This window comes from Durio zibethinus, chromosome 14 (assembly GCF_047325235.1).
Source record: "Durio zibethinus cultivar Kanyao isolate XHJ-2024 chromosome 14, ASM4732523v1, whole genome shotgun sequence".
Lineage (NCBI taxonomy): Eukaryota > Viridiplantae > Streptophyta > Magnoliopsida > Malvales > Malvaceae > Durio > Durio zibethinus.
Window position 1 is genome coordinate 4769943 of NC_143175.1, and position 16086 is coordinate 4786028.

The 16086-nt window shown below is 30.4% G+C and overlaps 1 protein-coding gene across 7 annotated transcripts; it reads right to left on the reverse strand.

Annotated features, from left to right (window-relative positions):
* Nucleotides 1-3418: 3418 nt before the first annotated feature.
* Nucleotides 3419-12879, reverse strand: LOC111295520 (disease resistance protein RPV1-like). 7 transcript variants are annotated; one of them, XM_089743272.1, is made up of 8 exons: nt 12855-12879; nt 12247-12753; nt 6957-8100; nt 6504-6854; nt 5522-6403; nt 4968-5415; nt 4349-4479; nt 3419-4246 (listed from the first exon to the last, which is right to left on the reverse strand). In XM_089743272.1, the coding sequence occupies exons 2-8, from the start codon at nt 12741-12743 to the stop codon at nt 3713-3715; spliced, it is 3987 nt and encodes a 1328-aa protein (XP_089599398.1). In that variant the 5' UTR covers nt 12744-12753; nt 12855-12879; the 3' UTR covers nt 3419-3712. The 7 variants fall into 7 exon arrangements, 5 of the variants coding, with proteins under 5 accessions (XP_089599398.1, XP_089599397.1, XP_022744779.2 ...); XM_089743273.1 differs by lacking the exon at nt 12855-12879 and having other exon boundaries at nt 3502-3947; nt 4033-4246; nt 6504-6872; nt 12247-12832; XM_089743271.1 differs by lacking the exon at nt 12855-12879 and having other exon boundaries at nt 12247-12829.
* Between the last annotated feature and the right edge of the window lie 3207 nt (nt 12880-16086).

A 16086-nucleotide genomic window follows, 5' to 3' on the forward strand; every position in this document is an offset into this window, starting at 1 on the left:
TTTAAATATATTAATTGTATATGTATTAGTCATGTCATGTCATGTTGTGTGTAACCCGAATAAATAACCATGTTGTGTTCATGTTAAGATTTAAACATGTTTTATAATTTGCGTTATGTTCATATTTTAATAATTTGTGTTATTACATGTGTCAAACACAACACAAGACATATATTAGTCATGTCATATTGTGTATAACACGTATAAATAACCATGTTGTGTTCATGTTAAGATTTAAACATGTTTTATAATTTGCGTTATGTTCGTATTTTAATAATGTGTGTTATTACATATGTCAAACACGACACAAGACATGATACGAAAAAAACAAATTGCCAAGTCTAGCTAGATCTGATTGGGATGTAGTGTTGTTGGTTGCAGTAGTTCATATGTGGTTGACTGCTAATGATGTCAACTTCAGGACATTAACACATGTATTAATAATTTAGGTGTAGAATGTTAATCCAGCAATATGCCTCGTTCTTGTTTTACTTGTGTTTGTTAATGTTATTTTCACATCTCTGCTTAATGATGTAATGAGGAGATGTATCTCTGTTTCCAGGGCAACAATATCCGATGTTTTTAGTAGTCATCATTTTAGTTTTATTTTTAATCTCCATTAATTTGTCTAGACTAGCTGTTATGTCGTAGTTTTATTTGCATGAAATGTCAGATTCATTTTATCTGATTTTGTGTTTCTTGTTCCAGAAAGGAGCAATGGCCCCGATGGAGGTATGTGAGCGATTAGGTCTCTTTGACCTAAAGAACAGGAAATGGCACATACAAGGTACATGCGCTTTTAGAGAAGATGGCCTCTATGAAGGCTTGGACTGGTTATCTGGAACTCTCAAGGAGTTGAAAGCTGCTCGACCTTCCTTACTTGGTTCATCAGCATTCTAATGATACTGGTTGGGAATCTTTCCCTTGCCTATACGGCTTTAAGACGGATCTTCATGTTGAGAAAATAATTCGGAAGGCAGTCATTTCTCAGTTATATCATCAGACGCATCGAAGATTGCAAGTCATGTTTAACCATTGGGAAGTCGGGAGATTGTAATCAAAGTTTTCTTTCTTTAGTCTAAAGATGATGATAGGGGCGCTTCCCTTTGGCTGTATGTGTATATTAAGGCAGGTAACTACTTCCAATGAAAATCGTTTACTCACTGGGGAGTTTTTAGATTGATCCATACACTTGTTCTTGTATAAGTGGAAAATGATTGTTAATTCTCTTTTTTTTTTTTTTTGCCTCATTTTTGAGACCTTTGCTGCAAATGCTGTTCTGTTCATAGATGTTGAAAAAGGGAAATTTAAAAAAAAAAAAAAAAAAACAAAATACGACATTAATTTTCACTTGATAAAGTTGTGTGGCATTTACTTACTGGCAATGAAATTTATTGAGCATGAATTTTGCATTCGGGCGAGTTAAACCAAATGCTAGGTAATCTTGGTTTCTCCTGACCCAATATCCCTTATTAATTAGGCTTTAGTTTATTTACTTTACTCTTTAGGAAACGTTTTGTGTACAGATTTTTAGATTTTGAAAGTTAAAGTAATTTCGGAAAGAATAATATTAAAAGGGAATGTATGGCTTTTGAGTTTTACTGATGATTTTAGAAAATATAAGATTTTTATCTTTGAGAAATGTATGAGTATCTAATAAAGTTTTTTAATCATTGATGACGCGTAAATAATGCGTGACATTTATAATATGTAAATAACACATAAATAAATAAATAATTTATTTAAATTTTTATTTATTTAACTTGTAAATTGTTCATTTAATATTTTTGTTAAATTATTTAAGTATTTTAAGGTTTATTACACATATAATATATGTAATAATAAAATTTAAGAATTTTGAAAAATATTTCTTTTTATATTTTCAACAAAGATTGTATTTTTTATCTTATAAATATCATTTTTTTTAAATTTTAAAAAATAAAAAAATTTTATTTTAAATAAATATTATATTTTTATTTTAAAAATATCATCTTTATTAAATTTAAACAAATATTATGTTTTTTCTTTAAAACATCATTTTTGTTGAATTTCGTTAAATAATTTTTTTTTCATATTTTCAATAAAAATCATATTTTTATTTTAAAAACGTTGTTTTTATTGAATTTTTAAAAAAATTTATTTTTTATATTTTCGTAATGACTACGTTTTATCTTAAAAATATCTTTTTTGTAAATTTAGAAGATTATATAAAAAGCCACGTATAAAATTACTATGTTTTTAAAGTAAATAACGTTGTTTATAAAGTTTGAAAATACAATTAAGTGAAGGTAAATAAAGTAAAATTTTATTTTTTCTTCAGAATTAAAAAAAATGGAAATGAGAATTTTTTACTTTTTGGAAATGAGAATTTTTTATTTTCCTTACTTTCCTCTTTTGTATATTGTTGGAACTTTTAGAAATCTCAACAATCATGTTATATGAATCAAATTAAAAAATCAAATTACAAAAAATAAGAATTTAATCAAGAATCTTATTTTTTCTCGAACCACTCATTCCCAGTTTTTTTTTATTTGTTTATCTTTATTAACAATTAAAAGTCCCTGTATATTACTTTTTTATTAATATCAAGTGTGTTTTATATTATATATTTATAGTATAAAATTATTGAACTGGATTAGTGGAGCTAGGCTCGAGCCTTAATATTAAAATCAAGTTTGGTCTGAATTTTAAACGGGTTTCATATTTTTGATCAAGCATGTTTAATGAGTTTAATATTTTTGTTTAAATCTTTTAAAAAATTGAATGTTTTTTTAGATTTAGACGAATAATTCAATCAATCATTAGACAGATCTAATATAAAATAATTTCAATAAGTATTTACTACTTTTCTGAAATTTCTTGTTGACACTGATATGGATTCTGAGTAGTCAATGAAATTATTCTTTATTTCAAAACTCTTTAATTGATTTGTTTTAAAGGAAACAAAACTGGAAAGCAAAAGAATTGAAATAAGAAAAATTCCAATCTCAAACCTAGACTTTTGCCAATTTCTCAATATTCCAATCTCAATACTCTTTTGTCAAATGAGTGCGATCCAATTATATTTTGGCCGTCCATTACTCCACAACAATTTATACGAAAATGAAAATCAAGCAAATATATATTTCCAGGTCAATCACTCCACCGACTCCTACAGCAGGAAGAAGAAAATTCAAACGAATTCGTTTTCGCCATATATGTCTACCTTTGTTGGAAGAGTTATATAACAGGTACCAAATGTTGAATTTAACGAAATTTAAGAATTGTGGAGCTGAGGGCCACAAACTGAAATACTTAGGACGTGTCCGCTAATCATGAAGCTGGGGGCCACAATAATTTTCCCAAGAGAATGAGTAATTACTAGAATCAGTTTCGATTATTAAGGCATAGGAATATAAATATTGAGAATCCAAAAACATTGTCACAACAACCTCCAAATTTGCTATAAATTATGCTTTTGGTTGAACTCATCAAGAACTCCATCAGACCACTACCCCACTTACAGAACCATCAACTTTGAACTTTAATACACCAAAAGGAAGGGACTCATTGCAAGGTTTCTTTATGGATGAACAAAAATATCAATATCATTAGCATACATGAAAAAAAAAAAATCAGAGATGAGGATAAGACAGAAGGCCATTTTCCTTTACGCCAACCAAGCCAAGCGAGTTCCGATTGAACCAAAGAATTGATTAATCCTATATATTAATCACTCTTTGACTAAACTCTGCATCCTATACAAGTTTCTTTGGGATTTGAAGAAAGTATGAACAAAAGGCATAGAAAATAAACTAGAACATTTGCTCATCCATCGCAACTGATCAAGAGAGTTGCACTTGTCATCTGGCTCATAATCATATACGAGGTCAATACCGGATTCCATCACACATAAATCCGAAAGCACCGTAAGGCTAATATGATCACCAGCTTCTAGTTCATTGCCCCTAAATTTCCAACTAGTTAACCAATTTATGCAATTCTTGGTTTCAGGAATTCCAATAAAATGTTTAGAATAGGTCCACTTTGTACCTTTGGTCTCGTTCACGAGTTCAATTCGTGGTAAAAATTCAAATGTTTCATCATTGTGGGCAGCAAGAATGAAAATCGATTTTACCCAGCTAATCTTTTGCCTAGAGTTTGGGGGCACTGTAATTGAAACCTTAGACGGCCTGTCAATCCCAAGCAATGGAAGATTATTAACAAAAGGATCAGCAGCTCGAATTAGGACACAATCGTGTAATACCTGTAGCATTGGATTATAGAATAAGTTATAAACAAAGGAAAACAAAAAAAAAAAAATAGTGGTAATATATAAAGTGAAAAACTTGGAAAGTGAAAAGGGAACCTGAGGGGAAGCAATCATTTCTGATTCATTTGAATAATTGCAAATTTGCACTTTAGCATTATCATAGGAGTCCAAACTTAGTAAGTCTTCAGTTAGGTCCAACTCGATATTTCTTGTTACATGTTCATTGCCTGAAAGATGTGATAAATAATGTATTGTTGATATATCAACATTAAAGATAATCAAGTATTATACATATCCAAATGTTAATTCTAAAACTGTTAAAAGATATTGATTTAGATATCCGTAATTTTATTATCACTAAAGTAAGCTGTATGAACCACTCGCATTAATGTATAATCAATTATCCTTCGTTTTTATATAAAACTATGAATTTCAAAAATATTAAATAAGTGGTTTGTATAGATATACAGTTGAAAATTCAACCTGAAATTATATAATCTTATTTATGATTATATTGTTCAAACACAGTACTCCTCATATATCTTATACTTAGGACATTTTTTCCTTTCCTTTTTCTTATGTAAAAAGAAAAAAATAATAGTTCGTTGTAGTCAACAGATAAAAGCTAAAATTAAAATTAAAATGTTAAATACTCTCACTTTGGATAAAAAAATGAAAACAGATTAATTAGTATTCCTTACCGTCATACTCATACCTGAAACATAGTGTGGAAAATCATATTCATCTCTGATGTTGTTTTTTGATTCACATGTAACACCAAATTCTCTAACGTTGATATGAAAATTTGATACTGTGCAGCTCACAAAATCGCCACCTTCCAACAGGAAGCCCATTGTTGGCCAATGGATTAACCATAACATTGTTTTATTGTTGGTTTCAGGAATTCCAATGAAATTAGAGAAATACCCCCGCATGATCTCCTTGGTTTCATTAAAAACAAAAAGATTTGGTTGATATTCGTAAATTTGATCAGTAACAAGAGAAAAAACGATGCATAAGTTGAAGCAACTTATCTTTTCACCAGGATGAGATGGTGCTGGTAAGGAAAAAACGATCCGAGACCCTTTAGTACGATGCTCAAACCAGATTGGAACTTCACTTCCTATAATAAATGTGCTAGTTATACCACATTCATGTATTACCTGATCCATCAAAATCGTTAGTTAATTAGGAATATATTGATCAAGTAATATCAGCAAACAAACGATGACAAAGGATATAAAATCTTAAGAGAGATGGGGAAAAGACCTGTGGGGTAGCAACTATTTTTGTGTCTGTTAGGTAGTTAAAAAGTTGCACTTTATTGCCGTCAATAGAATCAATGTTGAATATGTTTTTAATCTGTTCCACTTCAAAGTTTTCAGTTGGTTCCAACTTGAACACGCCTTCAACCTCAGCTAGCTTTTCACACCCCAAAATAATACATCTTTTCCAAGACATTAGACATTGTGAACTTGAAAGCACGTGAGTTAATGGAGACGATGACATGTAAATCCCAACGACTGGACTGAATATTGGAAGCTTTGGAATCAGTTGGAGCTCTGAGCAAGAAGTTAGTAGAAGTTCATCAAGCTTCGTAAGGCTACTAATGCTCTTAGGCAGGCTATGGATTGGATTTTTACTTAAATTTAAAGAGTTCAAGGAAGGTAAATTGCTAAAATCATTGGGAATGACATCAGCAGATAGTTTGCAACTTTCAAGACTCAACTTTACCAAAAAGCATGGTAAAGATGCCCAAAATAAACCCAATGCTTTGCTTCTTTTCAGTGATAGCCAAGACATCCACGATTTTGATTGACATATGGCAGTTTCATTTAAATTAAGCACCCTTAATGATTTCATATTTTCCAACTCTCTAGGAATATCATCAAGTCTTGAGCAACCGGATAAAATAAGCTCTTCAAGAGACAATAGCAAACCAATTGTCTTTGGAAGTTTCATAAGGTTTTTGCAACCTCCAAGGCTTAAAAAAGTAAGTTTCTTTAGCTCACCAATGGATTCATCAACCTCAATCAACTTTATGCAATCTCTGAGCATCAACTTCTCAAGACTTGGGAGTCCTAAAAAGTTTGGGGTTTTGAGAAGGCCATGCGAATGATTTAGATTAAGGATCTTCAAATTTGGAAGACACTGTAAAAAAGAAAAAGAAAAACTCTTTTTACAAATGTGTTATTGCTTCCAAAAGAAAAAAAAAAAGGAAAGAGAAATTAGTGGTTGTCACTTATCATACCTCAGTATCCTTCCAAAAATATTTTAGGTTGCTGTTGCGCATGTCAAGAACAAGTAGCCTCCTAATATCAAAATCCGTTGGAAGAGATTGTAGAGGAAATCCATGCCAGCGCAACCATATTAAACCTTTGGGGAAGTCTTTGAAGTCTCCTTTAAGTTTTACATAATCTAACTGGAGTAGTTTAAGTCTCTGCATCTTTGCAAATGCTTCAGTTTCTATATCAACCTCATTTGACATGACAAATCGATATTTTGAATGCTTTGCAAAATGTAGACCTGTAGTTGTCCTTCTAGACTTGTTTTCTAGCAATCCTTGTAGGTCAACAGTGAGAGACTTAATTGTTTTGGAACCCTGGATCAGAAAGAGTATCTTAAAAAAAATTAAAAAAATAGTTGTATGATAAAAGTTAAAAACATACATACAAGAAACAAGTAGATTAAAATAAAGTCTTACAATTTTTTCTCTTATTACATTGAGTGCATCCTTATCCCACAACCTGCTGCGTTTTCCAGGATCAAAAGATTCTTGGCGAATAATTTCCTTTCCCATATCTCTAACCATTTGATGCATCATTAGCTTGTTTTTTTCATTAACAATTAGGAGAGATCTACTTATGAGATTTTCAATTCCAACTATTGTATAGAAACCACAACCATCTAGAATTGTAATTGTATAATCTCTATCCTTCCCAATGAATAAGCAAGCTATATCAAGGAATAAATTTTTATCATGATCATCCTGAAGGGAATCATAGCTTACTCGTAGAATCTTTTGAATTCTGCTATCAGGGATTGCTTCCAATTTCTCCAATGCACTTTTCCATACACTCATACTTTTGCCAGAGAGAGAAGAACCCAAAACTTGAAGAGCAAATGGAAGCCCAGCGCAGTAGTTGACTATATTGCTTGCATACTCCATAAAACTCTCAGTTATAGAGTTGTGGCCGAAGGCATACCAGTTAAAAAGTTGAAGTGATTCATTGAAAGCTAATTCTTTTACTTCAAACACTTTGCTTAAGTCTCCGTAACTGGATGATTCTTTCAAATCAAACATCTGGGTAATAGAAGGACCACATAGCAGATGTCGACGCCTACTAGTTAGGATGATTTTACTTCCTGGAAAAAAGGATATTCGCATTCCAAATATTTTAGTTATGTTTTCCAAATCATCGACATCATCAAGAACAATAAGAACTCTTCTACAACATACAGCTCCGTTGATCTTAAGAATTCCATCATCTGCACTGTGGATTTTGTTTGCTTTTCCCTTAAGGATATCTGAAATAAGTTGTCTTTGTAAACGAACCAAGCCATTGCGCTCTTGAGTCGTTTCTCTAACATCAGAAAGGAAACTATAACCTTCAAATCTTTGGATGTTTTGATTGAAAACAACTTTGGCAATGGTTGTCTTCCCAATCCCTCCAATTCCACAAATTGTTGCAATGCCTGTGTTATGTGATCCATCTTCTTCTATCCACCAATTAATGCGTGTCACAAGAGAATCTATTCCAACTAAATAAGAAGGGACGTATAAAGCGGTGTGATAGAGCTTATTTTGAATCTGCTTAACAATATCTTGAATAAATTGTGACTCATGCCTACAAATTTTAAAAGATAAGTGTTAAATTATTCAACATATATGATCAACCTAATACATTTTAAAAATTAAGAAACAAACAACATAAATTAATAAACCAATGCAAATTTTAATGAAACTTGCATACGATGAGACATGAACTTAAGATTTAAAAGTCTTAAAACCTTTTCCTCTTGAAGGTCTAAGAAAAGTTTGTTGGTTTCAATAAAGTTACATCTTTATCCTTAGTCATTATAACTTTTTTCTTCTTGTGAAATTTAATGTGGAATAATATAGGATATACTAAAAGGAATTTGACTCAAAAGTTTCTAAAGGCAGTAATAAATATGTTATTAATACAATTAAGGCAAGTTCTACCAAGTGGGAAGTCTTAATACAAACCTAAGATGCTAATAACTTACTAAGTATAGAGCCAAGAAACCAATCCAAAAGATAATGCAATGTCCCAACAAAATCAAGACAATCAAAGAGCTGAGAACATAAAAACGCATAGCAGCAAAAACCAAGTGAGAACCCCCTATAAAAGAAACCGCAACATTATGCTAGAGTAAAATAATAAAAAAAAAAAGAATTGAATAATATTTTCATTCGACTTCCAACGTTTATTGATCAATAGCATCAGAAACACAACTAGCTACTGTTATGATCTACCGTTCCTCCTATTCCTGTTCTATAAGTTTATTGATAATTACTCATTTTCATCTGCAATTGGGGCTATTTACATTTTTTTTTCCTAGACTTGATGAAAAGGAATTTGTTTTCTTATCCTCAAATATTAAAATTTCACTAAAAATTAACAAAATAAAGCCCCAAAAAACAGAAAACAAAGCCCAGGTTTACAACAATTCAGTAAAAAATCAACCTCAATCAAAGATAAAGAAGAAATTATTGAAAGCAAGTAATAGCAAAAAACTTAAAATTACCTTTTTCTTTGTTTAAGTTTCTACAAATTTGTGTTGTATAGGACTTAAGAAGAACTGAGGCCTTAGAAATTTTGCTTCAAACTCTAAAATTTCAAAAACCCATCCATAAGCACTCCATGGGCGCGGGTTTAGGGCTGTGGTGGTTGGATTAAAGAAGAAATCAAAGGAGCCATAGCATGCATTGAGTAGAAGCTGGTTGGCTGCCATGGCTGGTTTGAGTCGAGACAGAGTGAGATTTTGAAGGGTGCAGACAAGGGTGGTTCATTTGCACTTTTAATTGCAAGAAAATTTTGGATGTAGTGAGGAGTTCCATTGGGGTTAGGCTCAGTTAATGCTTAACCAATAAAAAATTAGAGAGAGCAGTTTTGGCAATTTATTTTGATTTATAGATTAAGAAATTTATGATTAAAGGGTTTATTGGAAATTTAAAAAGAATATTATTTTATAATTTAGATGAAAAACTATTAAACGATTAATATATAAATTTCATTATTTATTAGCTTTGATTTTTATTAGGATTTTATTACACGTTTTATTATTTTGATATTTGTAACGTTGGGATTTGTCTTGAATCTCAGAATCTCACATCGAAAGTTAAGTAAGTTTGAATTTGTCTTGTATCTCACATCGAGAGTTTAGTAAAAGTATAAAGGGTTTCACCCTTATAAATAAGATGTTTTGGTTTTAGTTTAGTAACCGTAGAGAGTTAGACACCAAGAGAATAGCTAACTGAGTAGGTTATTAAAAGGTGTAATTGGGTTTAGGGGTTAAGTTTTGAGTAAGGAGTTTTAGAAGATTTTTCTCATTCTAAAAGTCTCACAATTGTAAAGATTTATTTGATAGTGGATTAGGTTTGGAGTAGGCCATTTTGAGTTAGGCCAAACCAAATATATTTGTGTGTTCTTATTCTTGATTTGAGCTTGCTATTTTGTGTGTGGTTGTTGCACATGAGTGTTGTTTTTTCCAACATGTAAGTTGTTAAATTTTTAAATATTAATATTTTACTATAATATGTCAAAAAATTGTAAGTAATTTTTTTTATATAAATAAAAAACTTAGATTTTTATTAACTACTTTAAAAATAATAAAAAATAATTTTTATGATTACAATTATAAATATTATATTTGATAAAAAATTTTGCAAATGTGAAAAAAATTTACGATCACAATGATTAAATGCAATATGACATAAAAAAAATTATACACAACCATAATTTAAATCCATAAATTATGATTTAAATTCAGAGATTAATTATTAATACCTTTAACTCTATAAAAAAAAAAAAGTTTCGTTCGTATACTATTATTAGAAATGTAGATATCATTTGCAGTGATTATAGGAGGATTAGGAACACAAATATTAACCTTAAATCCTAGGTACTCATCATAAGGCTCGTTTTTAACCTTAGATTCTTTCTACTCTATTTAAAGTTTTTATGTTTCTTCTTCTTTCTAAGATATTTCAATTTATTCTTGTCGATAGATTATAAGCACTCATCATCAGACTTGTTATTAACATCACAGTCGTCTTTGCTATCATCAACGACATCATTATCATCATAAAATTCAATAATAAGTTTGAAGAATTGGCGCGAATCACAATTATCCATCCATATAAACGATCTCAACACTTCCATTGTTATCTAGTTGAAGCATACCATATCATTGCAAAACTCACCTAACATTTTCTTTATCAAGGGCTTTCTTCACTACACACATCCAGATTAACCAATAAATACTATCTTGATCTAAGATTGCATTAGTATCCACTGAAGATTCAGCAATACTTAAAGATTTCTTACAATCCTTCAAAAGAAGGGGATTAATATTCTACATGTTTTGTAAATTCTTCGATCAATGATTAAAGTTAGAGAAATAAAGATAAATACAAATCCAAGTGAATTTCGAAAATAATCTAAAAGAACGATTTGACTAATCAACTATAGGTAGCTCAACTTGAGGACTCTCATTGAACCTTTTCATTATCAAGCAAAGTGTTCTTATGGGTAGGAATGTTGGAATTTTCATATCTAAAAGTTAATATATGAATGTAAAAATCTTGAAATTTTGAAAAAAAATCTCTCAATAAATTGTTATTTTATTAGGAAATAATATATAATAAGTTTAGATTTTGTTATGATTTTATTGGTCGATGAATTATTTGAAAATTAAATTTATTTAATTGATAAATAAACTTAATGGGTAGAAGTTTGTGGTAAATAAAATTTATTGGTAATAAAGTAATTGACTCTATAAATATAAAGTATGTCCTAAGCATTAAAATTTTAAGAAAGATGTAATTTTTATGTGATTTGTAAGTGCGAGATGTACTTTTTTGTGAAAGATTAAAGAGGTTATAAGTAAGTGAGAAAGAGTTGGGGGAAACGTTAAGTTTAGTGAGATAAACAATGTTCCATGGGTTTAAGAAATTAGTTTTGACTTTTAAAATGAAAGGTTGGTAATCCCGACTCATGAACAAAACACCTCTGTAAATAAATAGAAAGAGAAGATATAAGAAAGACAAACATATTCTATCAGGAAAAAATTCAAAAAAAAAAAAAAGGAAAGAAAGACAAACATAGAGAGACATATACACATACATGAATCTTATACTACCTGCAGAATTTTTTTTTAAATACTACCTACTTAGAATATTAAGCATAAAGAATTTTAAAATATGAGATAAAAATGATTAACTACAGTAAATAATCTAAACTAATAAAATGTAAATAGTTGAATTAGTATTAACGATTGGTAAAATTATAAAAATTTTAAATAAAATAATAAAATTACGACATATTAAAAAGGACATATTAATAATATTAATTTTACTTTTCCAAAAAATTAGGATTTGAGTTTTACATTTTAAACTTTTTTGGTTATCACTAAAATTTCAATTCAACTTTAAAATATTTTATATCTATTTTTTTCTCTCCTAAATAATTATACCTCTAGTATGCCTACTTTTTAATGTATTCAAGCAATATACGGCAATTTGAATTGCAGCTTTTTCTATTTTCTCTTCTTCTGAAATTATTTAAGTAGTTAATAAATTTGTTTCAGACTTTTCAATATGAATCTATAATAATAGACAACAGAATTAATGTCATGAAATAATGGACAATTAGGCATGTAAATTAAATTTGCAACTTTTAAGAAAGGAGTATGCAATATAATATGGAACTTGATTAGTTATATACATATATATATATATATATATGTACCTATCTTGTAGAACCATGCCTCCAAAACTCGCAACTTCTTTTAAAGCAATCCTCCATCTTTGTACCTTGTGCATTTCGGATTTGAAAGACTCTTCATGTTTGGCAAATGCTTCTGCATAACTTCCTGTCTGCTTTTTGACTTGGGTTGGATCGACATCGTAGAAAATAGGTAAAACAACGTGTTGAGAGGATTTCTTACGTTCTAGTATCTTGACAAGTTCGTTAAGACACCATGTTGATGCAGCATAATTCTTTGAAAATACAATGACAGAAATTTTTGATTCATATAAAATCGCCTTTTCAATTTCATCATTTATATTTTTTCCTCTCTCAATTTCTTCATCATCTCTAAATGTGTGAATTCCTGCTTGCACCAACGCTGTATAAAGATGATCTGTGAAGTTTTTACGCGTATCTGTACCTCTGAAACTCAAAAATACATGATAAGTACATCGAGAAATTGAGGTGGAGGCTTCATGAATCATCGAAACAGCCATGAAAAAAATCCTGCAAGAGAATCAAGATTAATTGGTACTTGGAATAAAAGTAGAACAACTTAACTATATGTTATCAAAGAGATGAATGTAATAAGAAAAATGAAGTCCTACTATATTTATATTAGAAGAAAGTCTTAGCTTATATATCTATATATATATATATATATATTTGAACTCTTTATTAATAATTGAAGGAAACAAAACTATAAATGACATAAAAATTTTTCGATCTCATACATTTGACTTCGACTTTTGCCTTTTTTTCAATATGCCATTAATCCTAGACAATGACTTTGCTTTTCTTTTTCTTGACATGGACATGACCTAATAATTTTCAAATGTGTGGGATCCAAATACTTTTACCGTTCTCTTATTCCACACCAATTTATACGAAAAAGAAAATAAAGCAAAGTGGGTCAATCCCTCCACGAATCCACAACTCACAACTGGGTGAAGAAAATTGAAATAAATTTATTCTCTAAACGTCCACCTAATTAATTGGAAAAGACGTCCACCGAAATTGGAAAAGACGTCCACCTAAATTGAAAACAAATTTATTTTCAAATAAATTTGTTTCAATTTTCTTCTCCCAGTTTTATGATCAATTGGTTTGGTTGTGGAGGGATTGACCCACCATAGATTGGAAATGTATTTACTTGATTTTCTTTTTCGTATAAATTGATGTGGAGTAAGAGACGGGCAAACGCATTTAATTAATTTATAAATTGGTGTGGAGTAAGAGACGGGCAAAAGCATTTAATTAATTTAGATCCACTAAATTTGTTTCAATTTTCTTCTCCCAGTTATATGATAAAATGGTTTGGTTGTGGAGGGATTGACCCACCATAGATTGGAAATGTATTTGCTTGATTTCCTTTTCGTATAAATTGGTGTGGAGTAAGAGACGGGCAAAAGCATTTAATTAATTTAGATCCACTCATTTGCAAAAGATAAGTGATGTTCAGGTCAAGAAAAACAAAAGCAAAGTCATGGTCCGATATTGGAATATTCAAAAAAAGGGGGAAAATGTCTAGGTATGAGATTGGATTTTTTTTTAAATTTCACTTCTTGCTTTCGAATTTTGTTTCCTTAATTAATAAGTAAAGAGTTAAAAAAATCATAGTAAGACCTGTTTATATATAATAGGACTTCAATTTTCTTCATTCTTTCTTTTGATAACATAATTAAGTTGTACAATATTTTAGAATATTCGCCAATCAATCTTGATTCTCTTGTAGAATTCTTCTTCAATGACTGTTTCAATGGTCCATGAAAGTGGATGAAGCCTCCACCTTAATTTCTCGATGCACTTATTATATATTCTTGAGTTTCAGAGGTGTAAATATGGACAATAATTTACATATTACTTTTACATGCCATTGATGCAGATAAGGATTCACATATTTAGACATGATTAAAAAATTGAAAGAGAAAAAAATACAAAGGCTGAAATTAAAAGAGCGTCACTGTAGAAGTCAAAAACAATTTTTTGTTTAGCATTGTATTTAGGTGAAAAACAGGTTTTGAACACAAAATTACTTTCGACAGAAATGCTAAATGGGGTCTTAATTTAGCATTTTTGTTGCTGTTAAAAAAATTTAAGAATCGACTTAAAACCAATATTTTCTATTCTCTACAAGGGTATTTAATGTTTAGAAATTCACTAATGCAAACTATTTTCTGTCAAGGGCTTTGTCATAATGTCTAGATCCGGGGATCTATCGTTAGACATTGACTTTTAGGGAGTCACCACCAATCTTTTTTATCTAGGTGCGATTGACCACCTAAAGAATCTGTCCTTTCAGAGAACACCTAAGTTTAAGGGTACCTAAAAGAATAGGTTCAGGTCTATTAACCAGAACAGGGTTCGAGAGTTCGATTATGTGTGAGAAAGGTTATAGCACCCTCACAACGCCCATCAAAAGATGGTACCAGCTTGAATTTGTGTTATCCAAAAGCCTTAAAATTTTACCAAGTAATTAATTATTGGAAATTTTTCTCAATTGACTCTAATACTTTTAGCAAAAAATTGAGAAAATTTCCTCACCTCAAGAGTATGCAAGAAAAACTACTGTTTCACTTGCAGAGGCTCCGTCGTCGGATTATTTAAAGAAAAAAATAAAATCAAAATTAAAATAGAAAGGAAGGAAACGATGATTGTTCTTGTGTAGGGAAAATTGATACTTTCAACTTTTCCCCAAAAATATTTTTTGGAAATTTTGATTTTCAAGGAAAATTGATACTTTCAACTTTTCCTCAAAAATCCTTTTTTTTTTGAAAATTTATTTTTAAGGAAAATTGATACTTTCAACTTTCCCTAAAAATATTTTTTTGGAAATTTTGATTTTCAAGGAAAATTGATACTTTCAACTTTTCCTCAAAAATCCTTTTTTTTTGAAAATTTATTTTTAAGGAAAATTGATACTTTCAACTTTTCCCTAAAAATATTTTTTTGGAAATTTTGATTTTTCTTTAAAGAAAATAGAATAATAAAAAAAGTGAAAATAAATAAAAATAAAAAATTAAAGAAAAGTAAAACAAAAATAAAAATAAGATAAAGAAAAAAATATTAAATAAATTTAATCTAATAAATAAAAATAAATAAAGATAAAACAAATAAAAAAAAAAAACCTGGAGCGGCTAGGATCGCGGCTCGGCTCGGAGGGGGGCTGGCACGCGCAGGTCAAGAAGCGGGTCGACGCCCGGGTCGGGTCGGGTTCGGTAAAACGCGCGGATCCTCTGGGTTACTTAAGGCCAAAACGACGTCGTTTTAAGAGGGTATAAAAGGCACTTCCCTCTGTTTTTCGGCAGAACGCTCCTCCCCTCTCTCTCTCTCTTCTTCCCTTTTTCTCTGCCTTCTCTCTAAAAGCTGAAGAACTCCGATGGAAATTTCGTCGGATTCTGAAAAAAGTCACCGGAATCTGGAAATTTCACCGGAAGTTGGTCGGAAGTTGGCTGGATGATCACCGGTTTCTGAGATTTTTCGTCGGAAACTAGGTAGGTCGTCGAAAACTTCAAGTTGGCAGGAATTTTCGTCGGAAAATTCAAGCTTCGCCGGAAAATTCAACCGGAAACTGGAATTTTCCAGAAATTCCCAGAAAAAAAAAATCAAAAAAATTCCAAAAAATTTCTGATGATTCCTGGAACTCTCCTAACCCTTTTCTTAGCCTTCTATACTCTTCTCTACGCCTTTTCCTCTCAAATCAGTAGCTCTGGCTTCTGTTTTCTGTGTGTTCTTCATCTGTTCCAAAGGGTCCCTTTTATAGGGATTGATCAGGAGTTCCTGATCAATCCCAATTGCTCCTTGGACGGGAATTCAATCTTTGAATCCAACTGGACTCTT

Excerpts from the sequence above, each read along its gene's own strand:
- LOC111295520 (XM_022889044.2), bottom strand. The coding sequence starts at position 12,743 with ATGGCTGTTTCGATGATTCATGAAGCCTCCACCTCAATTTCTCGATGT. Across the intron at positions 8,101-12,246 it reads GGCATGGTTCTACAAGATAG|GCATGAGTCACAATTTATTC; the intron begins GTACATATATAT and ends TAAAATTTGTAG. Across the intron at positions 6,404-6,503 it reads ATTTTTGGAAGGATACTGAG|TGTCTTCCAAATTTGAAGAT; the intron begins GTATGATAAGTG and ends TCTTTTTTACAG.